The sequence below is a fragment of the Cnephaeus nilssonii genome (genome assembly GCF_951640355.1).
Source record: "Cnephaeus nilssonii genome assembly, chromosome: 16".
Lineage (NCBI taxonomy): Eukaryota > Metazoa > Chordata > Mammalia > Chiroptera > Vespertilionidae > Cnephaeus > Cnephaeus nilssonii.
The window spans coordinates 56,857,779-56,880,918 of NC_137087.1; the positions used below are offsets into that span (position 1 = coordinate 56,857,779).

General features: G+C 42.4%; 2 protein-coding genes across 5 annotated transcripts in view; one reads left to right on the forward strand and one right to left on the reverse strand.

Moving 5' to 3' along the window:
• The first annotated feature begins 347 nt into the window (after window positions 1-347).
• INPP5F (inositol polyphosphate-5-phosphatase F) overlaps window positions 348-23,140 on the forward strand; it is a 62,056-nt gene continuing 39,263 nt past the window's right edge. For 3 of the 4 annotated variants that reach the window (XM_079793357.1, XM_079793359.1, XM_079793360.1), the window contains exons 1-2: window positions 348-636; window positions 17,697-17,777. In XM_079793357.1, coding sequence (XP_079649483.1) covers window positions 540-636; window positions 17,697-17,777 — 178 coding nt within the window. In that variant the 5' untranslated portion in view covers window positions 348-539. Of the gene's footprint in view, window positions 637-17,696; window positions 17,778-19,243; window positions 19,288-23,140 lie in introns of those variants that run through there. The other variant, XM_079793358.1, reaches the window with a different exon arrangement.
• On the reverse strand, window positions 8,429-11,970 carry LOC307112335 (nuclear cap-binding protein subunit 2). Its single transcript, XM_079792937.1, has one exon. It carries the CDS (start codon window positions 11,691-11,693, stop codon window positions 11,223-11,225), a length of 471 nt encoding a protein of 156 aa, XP_079649063.1. The 5' UTR covers window positions 11,694-11,970; the 3' UTR covers window positions 8,429-11,222.

A 23,140-nucleotide genomic window follows, 5' to 3' on the forward strand; every position in this document is an offset into this window, starting at 1 on the left:
GGAGGAAGACGGCCCGCCTGACTCAGCCCTTCCCGGGTTCTGCCCGCGTTTGCTTCGGGCGGGAAGGCAGGCCGGTCGGAGGGGGGAAGAAGAGCCTGGGGCGGGGGGGCGGTGGCGGCAGGAGCCCGAGGAAGGATCTCGGCAGGAGCTGGAGGACTCAGGCGGCGGGAAAGGGGAGCCCCGCGAGCCCAAAGGAGCAAGAGGCGGGGGAAGAGCCACGCAGGGGGAGGAGCCTGGGAGAGACGGGGGCGGGGCCAAGGAGGGGCGGGGCCCGGGGGCGGGGGCCCGAGCGGAGCGGACAAGGGGCGGAGCCGGGGAGAGGCCTCTAAAGCCACGGCCCGCTGCCGCCGCCGCCCGCCCGCCGTCTCCGGGGTGCGTTCTCCCGCGGACCCCGCCGCCGCGGCGCTTCCTCAGCCGCCGCTCCCCGGGGCGCGGGCCCTGGCGGCCCCAGCTGACGAGGACGCTCCGCGCGCCCCCCGCGGGCCGCCGCCGCCCGCCGGGCCGGGGGGCCGCCGCCTGCCTCAGCGCGCGGGGCCGGCATGGAGCTCTTCCAAGCCAAGGACCACTACATCCTGCAGCAGGGCGAGCGCGCGCTGTGGTGCAGCCGCCGCGATGGCGGCCTCGAGCTCCGACCCGGTGAGGCTGGCGGCGCGGGGTCACCCCTGGGCGCGGGGAGCGGGGGGCGGCGGGAGGGCGCGGCCGGGCCCCCCAGCCCGCGGGAGCGGAGGGCGCCGCCTGCGGCCCCTGGCGGCCGGGCGGGCTCGGCGCGGGCGCGCGCTGTCATCATTTCCCGACGGAGGGGGCGCTCGCCCGGCCCCCGGGCCCGACCCCTCCGCGCGGACAAAGGGCCCGCGACCCTCGTCCCTCCCGGGGGAGCTGACCCGAGCTGCCGGCAGCCGGGGTCCGGCCGGCTCTCCCCGGGAAGTTCGAGCGAGGTACCCCTGGCCGTCCAGGCCTCTTCCTGTCTGGAGTGGCCTCTGGCCCGTGGGTTCGAACCCCCATCTCGGGCCAGAAGCGATCCCAGGCCAGTGGCGCGAGCTGTCGTCGGAGCTTCGCTCCCTGTTCACCTGTTTCTGGGGCCTTTTTCGAGGCGTGACTCCTTCCGGCTACCCCACGGGCACCTGCTTTAAGGCACCTTCCCTTTGATTGTGGCTTTGCAATTAACCTGACCTGTCACGTTGAACTTGTAATATTTCTGTGCGGCTCGCCGTTGTGCGGCGCCGGAGGTACCGTGGGCCCGTGTCGGGGTGTCCGGGGAGCTGCTGTGCGGCGCCGGGGGCCGCGGCGCTCGGTTTGCGTTGGGAAAACTAGTTCACGCGGTGAGTCCGGCAGCAGCCCCGCCCGCACCGGCCGGGTGACGCCTCCCCCTCGGAGGGGGTCGGTCCTTTTTCCTCATCACCTCGGGCATCTTCCTCTAGAGAAGCGAGAGAATAGAGCTCTTTAAGTAAATAGAGCATTTCAAATTTGCTTGTAATTCTTGTGTCTAACCTCGACAAAGGAATTCCATGGTGTGAATTGGAAGGTCTAAGAGAGCCAAATAAGCTTTTCCTATCACAGCAGCTACCGTTTATAGGCTGGCTTTCCAGGTCGTGGTCCTTAATTTCCCCACAACAACCTCACGCACCCCGTGAGGACCCAGGTGAGAAAGGTGGCGTCACGGGCCTGAGGTCAGAGAGGGAGTAGTACCGGCCCCAGCAGGTGCCGCCGCTCTCTGGCTCTCTGGCTCTCTGACGAAGGCCTGCTGGTTGATTGGCAGGGAAGGAGAACTTATTCTTTTTTTTTCTCCCTCTAGCCTCGGTGTATTTTCTTACCATTACGTGTGATTTCCTCTGTTCAGAATGGAGGAGAAACTGCGGCACCCAGATAAGGTGCTTGATGGTCTTGGGACAGAAGTTGTTGTGGGTAGGCTCCTGTTGGCCAGTCTCCATTCATTCTCTTTTCTCTGTTTTTCCCCCGATCTGACCATTTGCCTAGCCCTCCCCCTGCTCCCACCCCCAACGTTTGGGTCAGGCTCCAAGTTTGGCTTGAAGAAAGGTAGACGGCAAAACCCCCCAAGCTGTTAAGGAGCCGACTGTAGATCATTTACAGCTGGAGGGAAATTGAGATCCTCTCCGACCCAGGGAACAGAACACTTTTCTACGCCTCATCTCTTCAACTACAAAATGAAGGCTGGGCTTTTTGGTCATTGTACATGATGGAAATGTTTCTTAGAACCATGCCAGTTTGTCCAGTGTATGTTTTAGGGGTTGATATTGGTGTGTTTCATGAAAAACACTCAGGATGTCTCCAGGTAGTCACCAGTATGTTTGGGCAGTGAATTGAGGCACATATAAATAGGGGGGCTGGGTTGTTTGCATTTTTAGGGCCACTCTCTTCTTTGTCTTAGCCCCTAAGATTGACAGAGATGAACCAAGCTGGTGGAATTACATGGACCACGGTGCAGTCATAGGAGTCCTCTGAAGAGGAGCGGTTCTAAGTGAATTATTTGACATTCTGTTTGATTTGTGTTCAGTTCTTATACAAGGGAGGCTGTCCTATCCTAATGGTTGTTTGGGGATAAATCACTCCCCTCAAGCGAAGAAAGTCAGCTCTTCTAGGCTGCTGGCTAGTGTCCCACCTTTCTGTGGAAGAATCCTTCAATCCATACTTCTGAGCTAAGGCAGCTCAGATGAGCCACAGGTTTAAGCCCTTAAGAAATATCCCCAGGGTAACCTCGGCCTAGATTTTGGATTAAGCCATGTGGTTTGAGTTACTGTTTATATATTCAAAGTCCACATCAGAAGGCAAGTTAAAAACTTCTTTTCTACATAAATGTCTGAAGTCTTTGCAGTTACATTTATTTCATGTCTTAGGATGTAGGCAACCACAGACTGAAGGAGATCGAAAATCTAGAGGAAGGAAGAGGCCATTATATTTCAGAAGTAACCGCCTGTTTTGATCTTCAGGTGTTTGAGTATAGCCAGTGAATAAAGAATCCCGTGTACTTTACCAAATTGTTTGTCCTATCCAGTACTTAAGATCCTTTTTAAAGAATGACTATTAATAATTGTATTTTAATTGCTTTTTTTCTATAGAATCGTTCAAAATTCTTTTCATTTTATCGTACCTTTTCCCTCTGCTTTTATTGCCAGTTTTGCTCTTGTTTCTAATGAAAGCATTTAAAATATACCATTATTCCCAATTGATAATTCAACTGAATAGGTGATTGACCAAGTCCTTATCTTTTCCAAAGGGCAGTGTTATAAGACCAAAAAAGCCTGTGGACATTGTGGTTTTTATGTTTATGGCTACTGAAAACCTGAATCAGGACTTCCTTTTTCTTAGAGACATCAGAAGAGTCAGCATTGATTTTTAAGGTTAAAATGATCATTTCCTTATCCTGGAATGTGTGTTACTGTCCGCCTCTTTTCCTGCCTCGTTTCTTCTGGAAGACCCAGCTCAGATGTGTGCTCACCCTAGCCGCATTCCTAGGGCAGAATTGTGGCCACAATAAACACATTATTGTGTTTCCAGGTGCTTTGTCCACTTAGCACACACGTTGATTACAGCCCTTACTGCATCATATAATAATAGTTTCCTTCCTTTTTCCTCAGGGGACAGTACTTTTCCCAAGGCAAGGACCGTACTTGACTCATCTTGGTATCTCTGGGCTCTAGAGTGCTTAGAATGCAGAAAGCATTTTTGGTTGAGTGGAGCCGAGTTACATTTTAAGTCCAAGTTTTCTCTCAGTAATATCATTGCCATAAAAATAGGATGTTGTGTTATGCTTATTACCCATTTTAGGCCCTGTTTTGAATATCTTCTAATTGGGGCGGAAAATCTCTGTCCAGCTGGGTGAGGAAATAAATGCGAGGCTTTCCACTTGTGTGTGTGTGTGTGTGTGTGTGTGTGTGTGTGTTTCCCCCTTTCTATCTGATTTAGCATCACCATTTTTTAAAAGAAAAATCTTTGGATTCCTTATTTTCTTCTTTACATTGTTTAATTTTTAAAAATTGTTTTTTCTAAACAGTTGATACTATTATTTTTTTCTGATGCTTTCTTTTTTAAAAATTCCTCACCCGAGGATATGTTTTTCTGGTTCTTAGAGGAAGGGAGAAGAGGGAGGGAGGGAGAGAGGGAGAGAAACATTGATGTGATTAATTGCCTGCCCTACTTGCCACAACTGGGAATCCAACCCGTAACCTTTTGGTGTATGGGAGGATGCTTCAAACATCTGGACCACCCAGCCAGGGCTGATGTTTTCATTTTTTTAGTCTGTAGCTTGCTTTTTGGTGGATGCTTATGTCTATTGCAAAGTGACCCGTAGAGAAAAGTATTTAGATTGTTTTATTGTCTACCAGGGAAATGATAAAGTACTGTGTAAACATTCAATAACTTCCTGAGAGTGAAGTTTTACTATCTGAGAGTAAGGATTGTAGACCTTAAACAGTCCACTGTTTGGGAAGGGTGATATGGTCTTACCTCTTTAGTCTTAAAATTACTTCGACTAGACCTTGTGTCTGATGTGATGGTGTTATGTAATTTACTGCAGTCTATGCTTCATACTATTTGCAGACTGAGTGACCATGGAAAGATGTTAAAGCATTTGTCATACACATAACATTCACAGCCTGTAAGCTGGAGAGAGAGAAATGATATTCTGAATGATGAATGCCAGTGAATATGTTTTTGGAGGAGATAACTAGCTATCAATTAGAATTCACAGAAACATGAAAAGTGTTTCTGTTCTTCTTAGTAATTTTTTAATAATGAAATTATTTTTAGTATGTCATATGAAGTTAACTTTCTTTGAATGAGAAATTATAGTAATGGAACTGAGATCCACATGAAACTATCTTTTCAGGATCATATTTTCTGAATATAGATTCAGTGTATTTAGAGTTTTGTGCCATTTGATATTGACTTTGAAAAAAAGATTTTGAACTAAAATATTTGCTAATAAACACAAATTACCATGACAAAATATAACAGGGCATTTTAATTTAAAAAAATTATTAAATATATTGTAAAAATCTTTGTTTTTGTTGAATAACCAGGTTTTTTTCAAGTGTCTTTACCCTTCAGTTTATTTAAATGGCTTACCAGTTTTTATGTTCTGAACTACTTTTTACTCCATGATTTATATTTCTAATAATCTAGCATTGTTAGATTGAAGAGGTCTGTATGTTTATTTTTATGAACACTTATTTTTATGCATGCAAAATAGAAAAGACTCATCTTTCCAATTTTTTTTCTCCCTTCTGGGGTTAAAGAAAAGAAGGACAGGGTCTTCCTAATGGGGCAGATAACTATTTTTGGAATCAGGTTTTACAGATGAAGGAAGTTTTTGAACATATTTTGTTGTCTACATTGTTAACTGAGATTAATAGTAGCTAATAACAACAGCTTTTATTTATTGAGCATTTTGCTGAACCAGACACTGTGCTAAGCCCTTTATTTGTAACTGGTGCATTCCATCCCCACAAACCTCAGGAGGAGGGTTTTGTTATTTTCCTACAGACGAGGAGACTGAGGCATAGAGAGGTAATTTGTCCAAGTTCACAGAATTAAGAGGGGGAGATGGGCTTCTAACCCACTATGTGACTACAAAGCCAGGGAGATACCTCTCAATGCTGAAAAACCTGTTTTATAAACCTTTCTATCTTCTTGACTACAGAGTTATAGTGTTCATAATTTTATGGATAATATCTGAAATGTGTCTTTCGCTATCATCATCATATAGTATAGCCTTTATAGAGAATCAGATAGCCTTTCTTGTCAAAGCACACACACTGAGGGAGGATGTGTGTAGAAGGAAAAGGTTGATAATGGGACTGCTGGATGGTTCTTTGACCCAACACCTATCCCTGACTCCTCCTTGCAAAATTAGTTCATATTCTTACAGGGAATGTCACTATGTAATAGATTGACTAGTTGTTTTTCCAGGTTAGGGTCAGTTTATCAGGTTTCCCTTAAGTTTTTAGAACATCTGCAGTTTGGGGAGGGACTAGAGATAGGGTAGATCTTTGTGCAGAAACATTGATCTGTACGGGATGGGAAGTATTTCAGCCTGTGATGGCAACCTGAAGCCTTCCTCAGTCTAGCTTTGCGAGAGTCCAGCTCTAATTTCACAGGCGTCTTTTCAGAGCACAGAAAGCAGAGCGGGAATGGTTAGGGAAAAGTCTTTAGGACCGCTACCTTCAACAGGGAGGGGCCTTTGTGGAATCCCTGGTCCTAGATGCTGTGCTCTGAGCAGGCCATCGCCAGCAGAGGCCACGACTTGGCAAAGGCTAGCTTCAGAGGAGAGGAAGTAAGGAGGCCTTTTAGAGTAGAGCATGCAGGTGCCAGCAAATTTGGTGTCCTGATAGCGTGGTCTTTTCCGGAACCTGGCTCCTTTGGTGCTGCTCCAGGATGCCTAGCGGCACGGCTTCCCGTAGTCCTACCTGCCCAGCCTAACTCATTTGGAGCAAGGGGGAGGAGATGTAAATTCATCACCATATCCCTAGCACCTGGCCCACAGCAGGTCTTATGTAAAAATTGTCTCGAATGAATTGAAATAATGCTCGTTAGTCCCTGGTCAACCCTTTGCACTTTGAGCAGCAAAGAGATTGTTGGGAGGATTAAACGGAGAATGTAAGAATAAAAGGCCAGAATGCTGCCTCTTTTGCTAACTAAAAAAACTGCTAATTTCTCATTTTGTTCAGTAAAGGGGTGAGGGGAATCTAACTTTTAAGTCTGAGATTCAAGAAATTTATTCTCTTTTAGAATGAAAATAAATGGGACCTGAAGACATTTTTTTCTTATGCAAAAAAAAAAGTTTGTTAATGATTTGGTCCTTGTGGTTTATGACAAAATGAACTGTTGTATTTACAGATAGATACCAGACTGTTGGAAAAATCAAACTAGTTTGGCTGTGCTATTTATTCTCAGAGCCATAGTCTGGTGTGGTTTTATGAGGGTTTAAATGTTAGATCTTTATAAGCTGTATTACTACCTCTCTTTGCATCTTTTTGTTAACTGTTCTATTCATATTCAAATATGTTTTAAAATATCACCTTTTAAAATCTAGCCTTGCGAACGAACACAAGTTTGAGAAGTAACAGCAGTGTCATTGAATCTCTAACAAATAATTAATTACTCCTTAGCTCGTCTATGTCATCATTATGTGTCAACTGACCATAATTGAATTGAAAAGAACATTTGAATTAGAGTATGTTTAACAAAATGGAGAAATATTTTTTATTATCAGTTGTTGATAATCTTAAATAATAATATATAAATAGTATTTTAAAAGTGAGGATAAACACTGAACATTAAAAAAAACCACCACTGAACATTTAGCATTGTAGTACTATTACAAGACACACTGATAGTATCTTAATTAAATCCCATGCTTTGTTAGAATGACTCACTTTCTGGTTGCTGTGAGACCCTTAAAAAAACTGCTCATTCAGAAAAAGCATCCACTCCTGCCTGCTTTCTTTGGTAAGGCTGGCTGAATTAAATACAGGTTGATTTTAGGTCAGTGTTTCTTCTTTAAGTTACTTCATTTTGATTTCAGGTTCTTTCAAGTTTAACTTCGCATTTCTTCAACTTGACAGTGGGATGTTTAAAAATACATTAACTCTTTATAAATCTTATTATTTGAATCAGCTTTCATTTACACTGAACTTCAAATTCCACAGTTTCTGCAGTGGTCAGTATATACCATCTGAAGCAATCATAGCATCAAACTGAAATATTAGGAAATTTTAAACATGCCATATGCTTTTAATTTTAGTAGTTTGCATATATAATGATGATGCTTCACAGTATTATTATACATTGCTTTCATGGCAGATACAAACTTTTTTCTTCCTCTGGGAAGAGCTGTGATGGGCAGAGTCACAGTGTGCCAGTCTCCCTTCTGGGCAGCTGTGCTTCTTAACTCTCAGGGTTTGTCTCTCCTCTGGTAGCTATTGCATTTATCCCCCTTTACACCTTTCAAAAGTTTCCGCATCTCAAAGCGGCAGCCCCTCCTCCCTGCTTCTAACTAATTTAGTATTCTATTTCTTCCTCCTTCCAAAAATATTAAGGCTGAGTTTCTGTGAAGCCATTTATTCTTTCAACAAACATTTGTTGAAGACCTGCTGGGCATTGTGCTAAAGTGAAAAGATGGTAAAACACTGTCTACCCTAGCCGAGGATGTAGTCCAATAGGAGATAGACGCACACAGAAGTCTGGAGTGACAGACAGTGATAGAGCTATATAAGACAGTTCTGTGGAAGATTTGAGCTGTCTTGAAGTTCCAGGTCTCAGTGTGTTTGTTTTTCTGAGATGGTAAACATTTTTTTTTCTAATAAAATGAGAAGGAAGGATACTTTTTTCTTTGGTTCTGTGACATTTCTTGAAGTAGTCTGTGATAGTTCTTTCTCTCTATAGGAGTGGAAAGCCCTGGAAGAAACAGGCTCTGTGCACGTGTGGACTTATTTGTGTGTGTCTTGCCAGAAAGAACTCTTTGTATGCTCAGTGCCTTCATTCTATGAGGTACTCAAAACAACAAAACAAAACAAAATGACCGTGTATGAGGATGCCTAGTGCCCACCTGGCTGGACTGAAATAGTGCAGGTTCTTCCGCTCTGTGGTGGCCTTGTTTGAGCTGGTAGAGTTCTTCATTTGATCTGATGCTGGGTTTGAAGGCAGAGCTTTTTGTTGGTGAGGACCTATGGCGGCAAGACTACTATGCAGACAATCCTAGATGGGAGAGAGTAAGTTAACTTTGGACAAAGTTTTCAGGGAAAGCTAGGAAATTATTTAAGTACCAGCTGGGAGAAAGGTTGCACTTATTTAATGAAGGAAGTGCTAATTTTATACATCTTGGTTTAAGAGCTCTAAAACGAGGAAAGGAAAATACCAATTGTTAGCTCAGCTGTGCTCTGATTTAGTTCTCAGAATCCTATTTCTGAAAGTTATATCACAGGACAATTTTTTGGGGAGAGCAGAAGGTGAGAGACTTATTTGAACACATTGCTATGTTTCTTGGGTGATGCATTATGCATTTATTATTCAAAGATTTATCGAATCCTTGTTTAAACTGGTTGTATTTTCAGCCTCTTCAGGTAATGAGTTTGGAAAGTTGTGGCAGGCTGTACTTCCCTTCATTTATTCCCAAACTATGTCTTTTAAACATGCGTCTCCTAGACTCTTATTCTGAATGTACTGTAATCTCCATACCTCTCATAATGTTATACATTTCTGGTAGGTTTTCCCAGGACCTTTCTACATTGTTTGACCTTTCATGAAAGTCTTTTCTTTAGTTATCTTCTGTTCTTTTTTGAGTTGCATTGGGTCTTTCTTGAAATGCGATTATTAGGACTTTATACTTCAGATAAGGAATCAATAATTTTTCGTGTAGATATTACAGAGTTTAAAAACCAATTTCTAATATCCTTCATGGTCATGATCAAAAGTTTGTGGGCTCTTTGCTATAATTAGATGCCTGTTTTAATAGAAAAGTCTAGATATTCTTAAGATCTCCTTCCTAGATAGTATCTCTTATCTTTTAAGTACTCTTAGGGTTATTTTTTGAAATATAATTCTTTGTACTAGCTTATGCCAGCTCACTGTATTATGAGATCTTTATGTAATTTATGGTACTTTATTACATTAAAGAGTTTAAAGTTGTACATGACACAGGTATCATTTTGAATCAGACTGATAAAGTTAAAGCTAAACGTACTCATGCACGCTCCATCCAATAACCTATAATCACTTAGACCAATAGAGTAGTTTCCCCTTTACCCGACATTTCCCTTTCCTCAGTTTCAGTTGCTCCCAGTCAACTGAGGCCTGAAAATATTAAATAGAAAATTCCAGAAATAACTTACAAGTTTTAAATTGCACGCTGTTCTGAGAGGTGTGATGAAATCTCATACTGTCCCGTTGGTCACTTGGTAGCCATCTTGGTTATCAGATCGACTGTGGAGGCATTGCAGTGCTTGTGTTCAAAGAACCCGTATTTTACTTCATAATGGCCACGAAGCGCAGGAGTAGTGGTGCTGGCAATTCAGACATGCCAGAGAAGCTGCAAATTGCTTTCTTTAAGTGAAAAGGTGAAAATTCTCCACTTAGTAAGGAACGAAAAAATCATCTGCTGAAGTTACTAAGATCTACGATAAGAATAAATCTTTTGTCCATGAAATTGCCTAATTTGTTAATTAAACTGGATCATAGGTATGTAAGTATAGGAAAGAATATAGTAAATGTAGGGTTCCCTACTGTCCGCAGTTTCAGGCATCCACTGCGCCGCTCCACCCTGTAGATAAGGGGAGGCTGCTGTGACCCTCCACTTGGCTGTGCATTATAATTTCCTGGAGGAGCTTGACAAACACCTGTGTCAGGGCCCCCTCCAGCCAATTGAAGTCAGACTTGCTGAGGGCGGGGCCCAGACATCAGTGTTCTATAAAGCTCCTAGATGCTGACCATGAACAGCCAGAATGAGCAACCATTGGTTTGGAGTTCACACTGGGAAATCACCACCTGCTAGAACTTCTAAGTTGGATTAGCTATTTAACTTGTTGCGTGCCAGAAAATCATCACCATTAGAGTTCAAAGAAATGTATCAAATTTTGCATTTTTAAGATGGCTCCTGAATCACCTTTATCTGTTTTCCTGGCCAAATTAAATTCTGAGAGTTGAAGCATGGAAGAGCTAACAATGGGAACTTTCAGTTTTTCAATTTAGAACCCTTTTACTCATCTGTCTGACTTTAGTGATTGTCTTTTCTTTTTTTCTTTTTTTTGTTACAATATCACAAAACTCCATTTATTCAACTTTATCTCAAGGCAACTTAAAAAATTTTTAAATAGTAATTACAGGCCCCAATGTGTAGAACATGAACCTGCTTACACACAAACACAGTAAACAAAATTGTAAACTTTTTCCAATTTTCCTAAAAGACGTGTGGTGTTTTTGGCTGATAAATCAACATTATAGATAAACTCCGTTGCCAAGGAACACGATTTTTGACCTGGTAAGACAATCATTCCAGTAACCTTACACATGCCCAATATTCTAAGACTAGAATTAAAGGCATTCTTTTGGCTTCTGTCCTTTAATAATTTTCAGAGGAAAGCCATGAAGTGGTGTCTGGCTCAGCAGAGACATTGATCAAATATTTGTAAAAATGGCAGGTTTGCAGACCTTAGGTAATGTACATCAAATTCAGCAGGCCAAAGGAGTGAGTTTTTCATGATGGTTTTTGCTCACTGGTTTTGGGCCAGTTTTCCATAGCCTCCTCTCCCAGCATCATAGTCCTGTCGATACTCATCTCGTACCTGGCCTCCAGACCTTCCACGGCCATACTGTCTGCCCTCCTTAAAGCCTGCATCCCAGTCTGTGCGAATGATCCGGTCATCCAGACGAGTTCCATTTATGTACCGCATGGCATTTTCTGCATCTGCTCTTGAGTAGTATTCCACAAAGCAGAAACCACATGCTGTTTTCTTCATTTTATCCAGGCCCATAATGATTTTCTTTATGTCTCCACTTTTGCTGAAGAGTTCATAGATTTGTTCTTCAGTTGTATAAAAGGAAAGATTTCCAACATATAATGTACAGCTTTTCTTCAGTAATTTTTCCTGTTCTTCATTGTCACCCCGGAAGTGCTGGTCCCGGTACTGGCTCAGCTCCACATAGGAGTCGCTGCGCAGCGCCTTCAGGAGGCCGCTGGACATAGTGCAGAGGTCGACGAGGACGCCGCCACTACGGGAAGAACCAGTGATTGTCTTTTCATACCAATAATATCCATTGTCTTTAGCAGGAAATGAAACTTGGGTCTGATTATTTATGCATACCTTGGTACTTTTTTTTTTTCTTTTTCCTAAAACAAACGAAACTGCCCATAAACTTCAGCAGTTGTGAAAAACACAGGCTTGTTCTTGGGCTGAGGGAGTGCCTTCACTCTGGGCTTTTGGAATGAATGACTCATACTCTCTGCAGGCACCCAGTATTTATCACTTGTTTCTGTGTACCAGGAAGAGGAGGGCCTATGAAAACAGAAGCCCTGAACTGCCAAATGAACCGGAAGTGGAGACCAATTGGCCAAACAACTGAGCTTAGAACAAAATATTTCTGCCTTTTAGTGTATGCTGCTTTATTTCACTAATTAAAAGTTGGCATTATTTGTAGAATGCTATACTTTTGTAATCTGTAAGCAACTTTTCTCTTTACTAGATGACTTTGATAATCCTAAATTTTAAAACCTGCTTGCAAATTTCAAACATTTGTCTTTTGAATTTATCTGCCACCTTGGAATATACGTTTTGAAGGGAAGATTAGAGAGCAATATGCTTGTTGAAGCAGATCAATTACATGGCTGTTCTTTGTGGAAGGATAGTATAAGCCCACTGGCCTTTTTCTTTGCCATTCCAGTGCCCTCTGCCTCCTGAGTAGTGGTAGTGTGCATTACTAAGTGTACTTGCTACATATGCTTAGACTAATATCATTTACAGATTTCCTCTATACAGAATCTACTAATGCCAACTGATTCTGCTTCCTTTTTAGAGAGTAACAGATTGGGGTAGGGGGTGCACACAGCCCTGGTTGGGTGGCACGTCGTCCCATATGCCAAAAAAGTTTGTGGGTTTGATTCCTGGTCAGGGAACATACCTAGGTTGCGGGTTTGATCCCTGGTTGGGACAGGTGTGGGAGGCAACCAATTGATGTTTCTCTTTCACATCAGTGATTCTCTATCTCTAGTTCTCTCTCTCCTTCTCCCTTCCTCTCTAAAATCAGTAAACATACCCTTGGGTGAGGTTTAAACACACACACACACACACACACACACACACACACACACACACACACACTGAAGTACCTATGTGTCCCAGGCACTGTACTGGGCAGCAAAGGCACATCAGTTCAAAAGGACACACGGAGCCTCTTTTCTTGGGCCAGTTATATTGCCTGCTTCCGGCCTTCCTCTATTGTCTTGTGTCTCTTGTCTCTATATTGGTATGAGAAACCATGGGCACCAGCTAGAGATTTTAAGATCATTTCCCCGAATGTTTAGGTAAGTCTTTCATTGTGAGACAGGCTCATCATTTATTATATTTATTGAAAGATAAATGCTTTTATTAAAAATGCTTGTATAGCATTTAAAAAAATAACAATTTAAGTTGGTAGCCCTATTAAAAGCCAGTGAAAATAAGCAATTGGAAGAAGTCCATTTTTCATGCTTACTTTTACTCATTTATTGATTCATTTGTTCAGTAACTATTGAATGAATGCCTGCTATGCATCAAACACTGTCCTAGACCTCAGGTATATAGTAGTAAACAAAATAGGCATAGAATTAAATAAACTGATAGAGGGGTTGAGACTTAATAATAGTCTGTCTTTTTAATGGGTTAGTTTAAACTTTACATTTATTTTAGTATATTAGGAGTTATCTCTATTGTTTATTCTTGTTTTCCATTTATTGTGCTTTTTCTTTTATTCTATCACCTTTTCCTGTCTTCCATTGGATATCTCAAATATTTGTTAGGTGCCTCTCTATTGCTGATCGAAAGTTACATATTCTACTTATATTCTTCTATGGTTTCTTAAGACCCAGTATTTATTTTCACATACATAACTAAAATTTACCAATATCCATGTCTTTTTCCCAGGCATAATCTTACCTCCCTTTAGCCTGTACTTCTAGATTCCACCCCCCGCCACCCCTGCGTGTGGAGGATTTAGAGGGGAGGAAGCTGGCAGTCATGCTTGATTTGCCATTTGGATCGGAACCTGAACTGGGTTGCTGGGACTAAGACTGGATGCCTAGTTTTGAGCTGCGTCAGAGCTCTGGATCTGTTTCATATTAGAGGAAACAATTTTGGGGACATATCTAGATATTGAGATTTTCATAAAAATTTTTTTCTTTGAGGAGGCTTTCAGGAATTATGGCCTTACCATAAGATTTAATAAGTAAAAAAAAAAAAAAAAATGAAGTTTTTCTTTTTAGTTTTTTTTTTTTTTTTAAGCTGTACATAGATCCTTGAAATAAAAATCTATGGAGAGATTTACTGAGTGGTAAGAACCTGGAATTTTAAATGCATGTACATTTCCCAACTTGAGCTAAAAGTTACTGAACATTTATGTGCCAGACATGGTCCTGGACACTTTCATATAATTCTCTCATTTGATCCTTATAAAAACCCTGTAAGTTAGTTGAAATTTCCATTTACACAAGAGGAAATGGAAGCTGAGAGGTCTTCAGAGACTATAGTAGAGTCAGGACTCTCCCTGGGACACCATATTCAGGCTGTGCCCACATCATACCTGCGCCTCTAGACTCTGTCCAGGCTCCCAGTTCCCGAGCCAGCTCGAGGCTGTCCTTGTACACACGCTTATCGGGATCTCTGGCTTTAGGCCTGCCCTCTCATGTTCATCCTCTACACTGGCCCTGATGTTCAATCTCAAATGCAAATCTGCCCTGTCTGGAGGAAACAGCCCTGAACTCACTATCTGTTGTCCTCCTGAGTGGGTCCCTGTGTAGTTCTTCAGCCTTGCTCTTGCAGCTCTCTGCCTTTTACGTTAGGGTCCTGCAGAACCAAACTGTCTGGAGTCCTCATTGCATTCAATGCATATTTGAATGCCTTTTATGTATTAAGCAGCCTGCTAGCTATAGAGCAGACAAGAGCTTTTTTAATGATCCAGATGGGGGAGGTCTAGACCCTGGGCAAGGATAGTGGCAGTGGGATGGAGAGAAGTGAAACATTCATCAGATATTGAGGGGATAGAATCAATAGGACTCTGTGAGGAAGAAACGCATTTTGGACATCACCCAAATGTGCAGCTGGAATGATGGTGAGCTGAAAGTCCCATACAAAAATGAGAATATTATACCTGAGAACATTTGGTAGGGAAACTTAGGGAGTTTGATGTATGCTAGAAAGAGCTCTGGGCTGAGAATGGGAAATGGTGTTTTGATTTTGACAAGCTATGTAGTATTGGACAGTCCCTTTGTCTCTGCTAGCCCTGAAGCTTTTATCTGAACTAGAACAGAGGACTTTAACTTTGCCATTTTAAATAGTGAGCCCTTCTAACACGATGCACAGCAAATTATCTGACTTTAACTTGCCACTCCATTCTGTGTCATACGTTCATTTGGCTACTCAGCATTTTGGAGCCTGCTGTGTACCATGCACTGGGGATATAAAGCTAAATGAGAGTAGGTCTTATGAGCTTCCTGTTCTTGATGAGTTTCCTGCTCAGTCAGAGACAGACAAGTCAATAGTTAGGTGCATTAAACCAAAGTAAGTTGCTATGATGGAAATCTGAGCAAGGTTCAGGGAGTCACAAAAGGGATCCTGCTCTGTTCTGCGAGGTGGGTGGAGAGGGGAATGTGTCAGGGAACACCGGTGACCCTTGCTCTGAGACTGGAATGAAGAGAGGCAGAAGTGGGTGGGGAGCAGCATTCCACACAGAGCCTGTGCTACTGGATGGCTGCAGGAAGACCAGGATGCTGGGGGTGGGGAGGCCTGAGGAGGGGCACAGGACCCGCCCATGCGGGGCTTACAAGCCTTTCCAAGGAATTTGGACTTAGTTTCTAAAGCTGTGGGGAATAGGAGAAGTAATACAATTGGATTAGCAATGTTCATATTTATCCCTTTTTATACCGAATGTATTTCCTTCACAATACCGGTAATAACGGTAGGCAAGCTAGACTTTGGGGCAAAGAACATTATTTGAAATAAAGGCAGTTATTACATCCTGATAGAGCAGTTCACCAGGAAGATAGAGTAATCCTGAACTTAGTCTCAAGTGTAAAGCAAAACTTAAGAAGGAAAAATGGAAAAAACACAAAGCTTGAGAGTTTAAAAAAAAGAAAAAAGGAAAAAGCCTGCTCTCAAAACCTATTAGGTTAAGCAGTCAAAGAAATTAGCAAATGCATAGAGAAGTTGAACAAAATAATCAACAAAGTTGATATAATGAGCCCTAGCCCCAAAGTTAAATAGTGTGTTCAAATATTTCACAACCATAGTAAGAAATACTTTAAAAATCATGACCTGTTGAACACATATGTATGTACCAGAAACAAAAGTTTCATAAAATATTTCCCTACATGGTGCAATTTTTCATGGTATATTCAGTTTTCTGTTCTATTCTGTTGTGTTGCTGTTAATACTAATTTCATACAAAATTGATTTCATGATCCACTAATGGATTGATACCCCTTTTCCTTGAAAACACTAAGTTAAAAATATGCCTGCTTTTGAACACACATAGAACATTTACAGATCGACTTCCTGAAGTCCCTTCACACCAAGCCTCTGCTGCCTCTGTGCCTCTAAAGCAAAGTTGACTTTGACTCCTATTTTTACTGAGTCAAGGCCATCCAACACATCATCTGCTTTTCTTCTCCATTTCTATATTTAGTCTTTCATCTTTGCTTCTAGACGTAGAAAAAAGTGGTATCCTTCCTTTTCAAAGGTTAACTTTTACACCTGGAATTTTACTGTCATCATCTTCTGTTTTCTTTTCCTCCTTTTAGATCTCTGGTTCTTACATCTAGACATTTGTCCTTGATCATCCCACAATGAATTCAGTCTTAATGGGTTCTCTTTTTGAACCTCAAAGATTATCAGTAACTATTATTTTTAGTCTTTATACCATAAACTTGGTTATTGTTTTAGTTTTTTCTAGTTTTTAATCCTCAACTGAGGATATTTTTCCCATTGATTTTTAGAGAGTGGAAGGGAGGAAGGAGGGAAGGAAGGGGGAGAGAAAAAAAGAGAGGGAGAGGAAGAGGGGGGAAGGGGAGGAGGAGGGGAAGAGAGAGTGGAAAGGGAGTGGGGGGAGGGAGGGAGAGGAAGTAGAAGGAAGAGGGAGGGAGAGAGAAAGAGAGAAAAGGAACATCCATGTGAGAGACACATCGATTGGTTGTTGCCTCCCGCACACACAACAACCGGGGCCAGGGATTGAACCTGCAACCTATTGAACTACCATTAATGTTACATTTATATCCATGCATTTCACAGCCTTTTGCAATCTGGGTTCCACAAGAGAATTAAGCCCTAATGTCCTCAGGCGCCCATTGTGTGTAATGAATTAACTTCTCTCCTATGTGTCTAGAATGGCACAAGTTATTTGGGAGAATTGAGAAAACAGTCACGCACATCATTGTTTGTTTTGTGGCTCAGATGAGGAAGCCTGATCGGGATGCCCGGCTCACACCAGGCACTTAATACTTGTTCCTATTATTTTTGCCCTGGAAGTCCCATAAAAGAGCACTAGCTGTCTGGATTTCTTTGCTTGGTGTAAGATTCTTGGGGAAAGGGTATTTTCCAGACTGGGATCCAGTAAGTGGGCATCTCTATATGGCAGTTTCTCAGGCCTTGTCTTCGGATTTGGGATTTGGGACTAGCTATGACTATAGGGCTGCCGGCATCTCCGTTGTCTTGTAGTGCACCAGCCTCTTTCCCCCACTGAAGGGCGCCAGAGTACTGCCTCCAATCTGAGCCGACTTTCAGAATGTCACTTCTTTCCCATAACTGTCCTTACGACAGAAGCCTTATTCAGGCTTCGATTGAACGCTTTTTCAAAAATTGATAGTAATGTATTCAGTTCTGGGTGTTCATAACTGCTTTTATTTTGGACATTGATCATATTTTAATATACTGCTTTTAATATACTGTTTTACATGTTTTCTGATGAATATTTTCTCATGATTGCTTCTTATTTTATTTTAGCTACTGATCTACTTCTTGCCTGGAATCCCATTTGCTTGGGTTTGGTAGAAGGCGTTATTGGGAAAATTCAGCTCCATTCAGGTATGTTTCTGTAAACTCCTTAAACTTGTCAAACTGATTGTGGCATTTTGACGTTTTCTTCTTTGAGGATAAATGTATATTCTGTTATGGCTTTGATTCCTTTGCCTTAATTATTCGTCTGCCCAAAGTGCGTTTATTGCCATGTAAGTTTCATGAAATAAAAATAAAACTTTAGAGAAAAAGGAGGTATAATATTACAACCCTTTCTTCCTCTTAAAACACAGCACTTATCAAACGCCTAGCAAGTGTCAGGAATCGTGCTAGTTGGTAGAACACAGTAGTGAGCAAAACCTGACCCATTCCCACCCTCATGGAGCTTACAGTTCGGGAGAGAAAACAGACATCGGTGAATAATCACCGAAAAAAATGTATAATTATTTGATAATGATGGTAGGTGCTCTGATGGAAAGATATCCCCCCAACTGCGCTCATTTCAAAGGAGAGGATAGTAGGAATAAGGCTAGAGAGAGAGGCAGGTGGCAGACCATGGCTGTTGTTGGCTTTGGGTCAGCTGTCCATTCCTGATCCAATTAACTGGCCAGGGAAGAGTGTGGGTTTCTTAGTGTGGAGTGTGGTCCTTTCCGGGGCGCTATCCAGGGCAGACAAACTGATGGAAGGTCCAGGTACTTCAGCAGGCCCCGTCTTGGAAGGACAGACACCTGTGCCCTGGGTCAGAGGAAATTTTGTTTGTGAAAAAATTAGATGTTATATAGTTGGGTCCCAAAATATTCTGAAAATGAGTAAATGAAATAGTTTAAGCATTATATGTAAATATCTGTTTTTCCTTTTGTATCCATTTTAATATGAGTTTTGAGCTATTGGAGGCTTTACCATTATTGCTGTGTAAAAAAGTGTGCCCTTTGCTCTGGCCAGTGTGGCTCAGTTGAGTGAGTGTTGTCCTGTGCACCAAAAGGTCGCTAGTTCGACCGAAAGGTCAGGGCACATGCCCAGGTTGTGGGTTCGATCCCTAGTGATCCTCGGTTGGGGTATATGCAGGAGACAACTGATGGATGTTTCTCTCTCATGTCGATGTTTTTCTCTCCCTCTCCGTCCCTCTCTCTCTCTAAAAATCAATATAGCCGAAGCCGGTTTGGCTCAGTGGATAGAGCGTCAGCCTGCAGACTGAAAGGTCCCAGGTTCGATTCCGGTCAAGGGCATGTACCTTGGTTGTGGGCACATCCCCAGTAGGGGGTGTGCAGGAGGCAGCTGATTGATGTTTCTAACTCTCTCTCTCTCCCTTTCTCTCTGTAAAAAATCAATAAAATATATTTAAAAATAAATAAATAAATAAATAAAAATCAATATAAACATTTTTTTTTAAAAAAGTGTGTCCCTGGGAGGAGGAACCAAGATGGCGGCATAGTTAAACAACTAATCTGCTGCCTCACACAACAATTTCAAAAATACAACTAAAAGACAAAACTTCTACCACCCAGAACCACGGGAAAGCTGGCTGAGTGGAAGATTTACAACTAAGGAGAGAAAGGAGCACAAACGCTGAAAAGCTGAGGTACGGAGGCGCGCGAAGCGGGCTGGCGGCGGGCGACTGGGTGCGCGGCTTTTCTTCAACCCAAAGGGAGACAAGCTCCCGATCACTCTGAAATCCAGTTTCTGGGGACACGTGGGGGACCCAGACTCCTACGGGGAGAAGCTGGACTCTCGGCCATCGGGTCGGAAAGTGAGAGTGACTTTTTTGCAGAGGTGCGCCCAGCAATCATTGTTTTACAGCGCTGGAGCGCGGGGCGCAGGGACTTGGAAACGTGGAAAGGCAGAGACGGCTGACGCCAGCCATCGCCGTTGGCCACGCCCCAGCCTAGTGACGCCCTGAGACCCCGCCCCACACTGAGGCCCCGCCCCGCACATTCTCCAAACCCGCCCAGGCTCCACACAGCGGCTTTTGCATATAAATGGCCTGTTCTGTGGCAGCTCAACCAAATTAACTTCAGCTCCAGTCAGACTGCTCCAAAACCGCCCAAGCAAAGGAGGAAAAAACTAGTTCTTGCTGTAGCTCCTGCTGGGGGACACACAGTACACAAGGGTACACCAAGAGTGTCCACCTCAAGTAACTGGGAGGCTGACCCATTGAACCAATAGGACATCTAGTACACAAAACTACCCTACCAATTCAGGGAAGCAGAGAAAATGAGAAGGCAAGGAAACAGATCACAAACTAAAGAAATGGAGGAGAACAAGTGACTGGACATAGAGTTCAAAACCACGGTTATAAGGTTTTTCAAGAATTTCATGGAAAAGGCCGATAAATTCAATGAGACCCTCGAGGATATGAAAAAGGACCAACTAGAAATTAAACATACACTGACTGAGATAAAAAATATTATACAGAGACCCAACAGCAGACTAGAGGATCGCAAGAATCAACTCAAAGATTTGGAATACAAAGAGGCCAAGGACACTCCTCCAGAGAAGCATGACGAGAAAAGAATTCAGAAAGTTGAAGATAGTGTAAGAAGCCTCTGGGACAACTTCAAGCGAACCAACATCAGAATTATGGGGGTACCAGAAGAAGAGAGAGAGCAAGATGCTGAAAACCTATTTGAAGAAATAATGAACGAAAACTTCCCCCACCTGATGAAAGAAATAGACTTACAAGTCCAGGAAGCTCACAGAACCCCAAACAAAAGGAATCCAAAGAGGACCACACCAAGACACATCATAATTAAAATGCCAAGGGCAAAAGACAAAGAGAGAATCTTACAAGCAGCAAGAGAAAAACAGTTAGTTACCTACAAGGGAGCTCCCATACGATTATCAGCTAATTTCTCAACAGAAACCATGCAGGCCAGACGGGAGTGGCAAGAAATATTCAAAGTGATGAATAGCAACAACCTACAACCAAGACTACTCTACCCAGCAAAGCTATCATTCAGAATTGAAGGTCAGATAAAGAGCTTCACAGATAAGAAAAAGCTAAAGGAGTTCATCACCACCAAACCAGTATTATATGAAATGCTGAAAGGTATTCTTTAAAAAGAGGAAAAAGAAGAAGAAAGATAAAAATTATGAACAACAAGTACATATCTATCAACAAGTGAATCTAAAAGTCAAGTGAATTAAAAATCTGAGGAACAGAATAAACTGGTGAACTTAATAGAATCAGAGGCATAGAATGGGAGTGGATTGATAATTCTGAGGGGGAAAGGGGTGTCTGTGTGGGGAGTATGGGAAGAGACTGGACAAAAATCATATACCTATGGATAAGGACAGCGGGGGGGAGGTAAGGGCGGAGGGGGGGTGGGAACTGGGTGGTGGGGAGATATGGGGGGAAAAAGGAGAAACAATTGTAATCTGAACAATAAAGATTCATTAAAAAAAAAAAAAGTGTGTCCCTAAAAAAAAAAAAAGGTGTCCCTTTTTATTGTAAACTAAAATTATTGAGCATTTGTGACTTCTTGTGTATAAAGCACATATTACTGGAGACAATCTAATTTTCCTTTATTAGTTGTTTTGGTGGTTTTTAAAAAATCTGTTTTCATTATGAAGTATATTTTTAGATACAAAAGCTGTTTATCACAGAGATAAGGCACAGGTTATTGTAAAACAAACACTTCTATCTACCACCCAGCTTGAGAAAGGAAACGTGACCAATGTCTTCGGAGCCCTCACGATGCCTTTCTCCAAGTATATCCTGCTTCCTTCCCTTCAAGAGATCCTGCCATTTTGAATTTTGACTTCCATTATTGCTTTTATTACATATGTATTCCTAAACAAATATGTTGCTAATTTTTTAATAAGTGATATTAAGCTGTTTGTATTCTTTCACTTTTTCTCCTACTCAACTTTACATTTTTTAGCTTTATCCATGTTGATGTATGAAACTTTAGTCCCTTGTTTACACTACTGTATGAATATACCATAATTTGTCCTTTTTCCTATCACTGAGTAATAGTGTGTTGGGGGGGTTGTTTATTTTTTCACTATTAGAAATAATATTGCCACAAGAATTTTTGTATATTCTGCCTTTGGTAGCTTAAAATTTTTTTCAATACAGAAGAGAAAAGCATTTAGACATTCTGTAACCATGCTAAGTATTTTAATAACACCCTCCTACCTGTCTACATTTACATACATATACTTTTAATTCATTTATATGCTGACAAGATAATTTCACAGCTGAGTGTTCTGAATTTTCTATTGTTTAAGTGAAGTATGTGAAATTTTTGAGTTATTTTTCTTCACATCTTGGAGCAGTGAATAAATCCCTGAACTCAATCAGAAAACCTGGATTCAAGCTTTATTTATTAGCTTTGAGATAAAAGGGAATTTAGTTAACATTCTTTTCATTTATTCTGTTAGCTGGGGTCATTACTGTGGCAGCCTGGAGCTGGGAGGGAGTTTGCCTGGGGTGTCTGTTTCCCTGCTTGTGGCATCTCCTTCCTATCTCCTCTCACATCGCCTCTCCTTGGGTCTTCTCTCTCCTGGATACCTATCCTTTTAGGGTGGTGGCTAGAAGACAGATCGCAACAGGCAGGGGTTTATCAAGCATCGGCTGTGTCACTGAGTTTACTAAGGTCCCATTGGCCAATGGAAGTCACAAAGCCAAATCCAGAATCAGCATGGGAGGGGACGTCACCAGGGCATGCATCCCAGGAGGCTGGCTCATTGGGTCCACGTGTCCGGGCCTCTGCTTTGTAAGCGGTGAAACAAGAGTAAAACTGACCGCCCTCTTTTTCCTAGAGGATTGCCAGTCTCCAATGAGATAGTGTACCTGAAGGTGCTTCATAAATTACAGGTCACTGTTTTATCAAGACTCTTTTGGTTGCAAATACAAACCTATCAGCTTATGCAAAACAGAACAAAAACCCCCAAATTTTTATAAGGAACCTAGGGACCAAAACCAAGAAGTGGACATTGTGTAGGGGCCCCCAGATTACTTTTTCTGGGTCAGGTGGTCTCTGACCACCACTTCTCCCTATACCTCTCCTCCCCCCTCTCTTCGTTCGGCTTTCTGTGTATGGAAGACAACAGTTCTGTTCTTACGGCATTCATTCCAGCCTCAGCCCCCAAACCAACCAACATCTAATGTTTCTTTTCTTTTTTTAAAATGTTTTATTGATTTCAGAGAAAGGGAGGGAGAGGGAGGGAGAGAGAGATAGAAACATCAGTGATGAGAATCATTGATTGGCTGCCTTCTGTATGCTCCCCACTAGGGACCGAGCCCACAACCCAGGCATGTGCCCTGACCAGGAATTGAACCGTGACCTCCTAGTTCATGGGTCAACGTTCAACCACTGAGCCACACTGGCTGGGCTGATGTTTCTTACAACCATTGGAGACTGACTAGCTGTCAAGGACTGAGTAGTGGGTGTAGTTCAGACCCCGAGGACAGAGACTCTTTTTGGCCC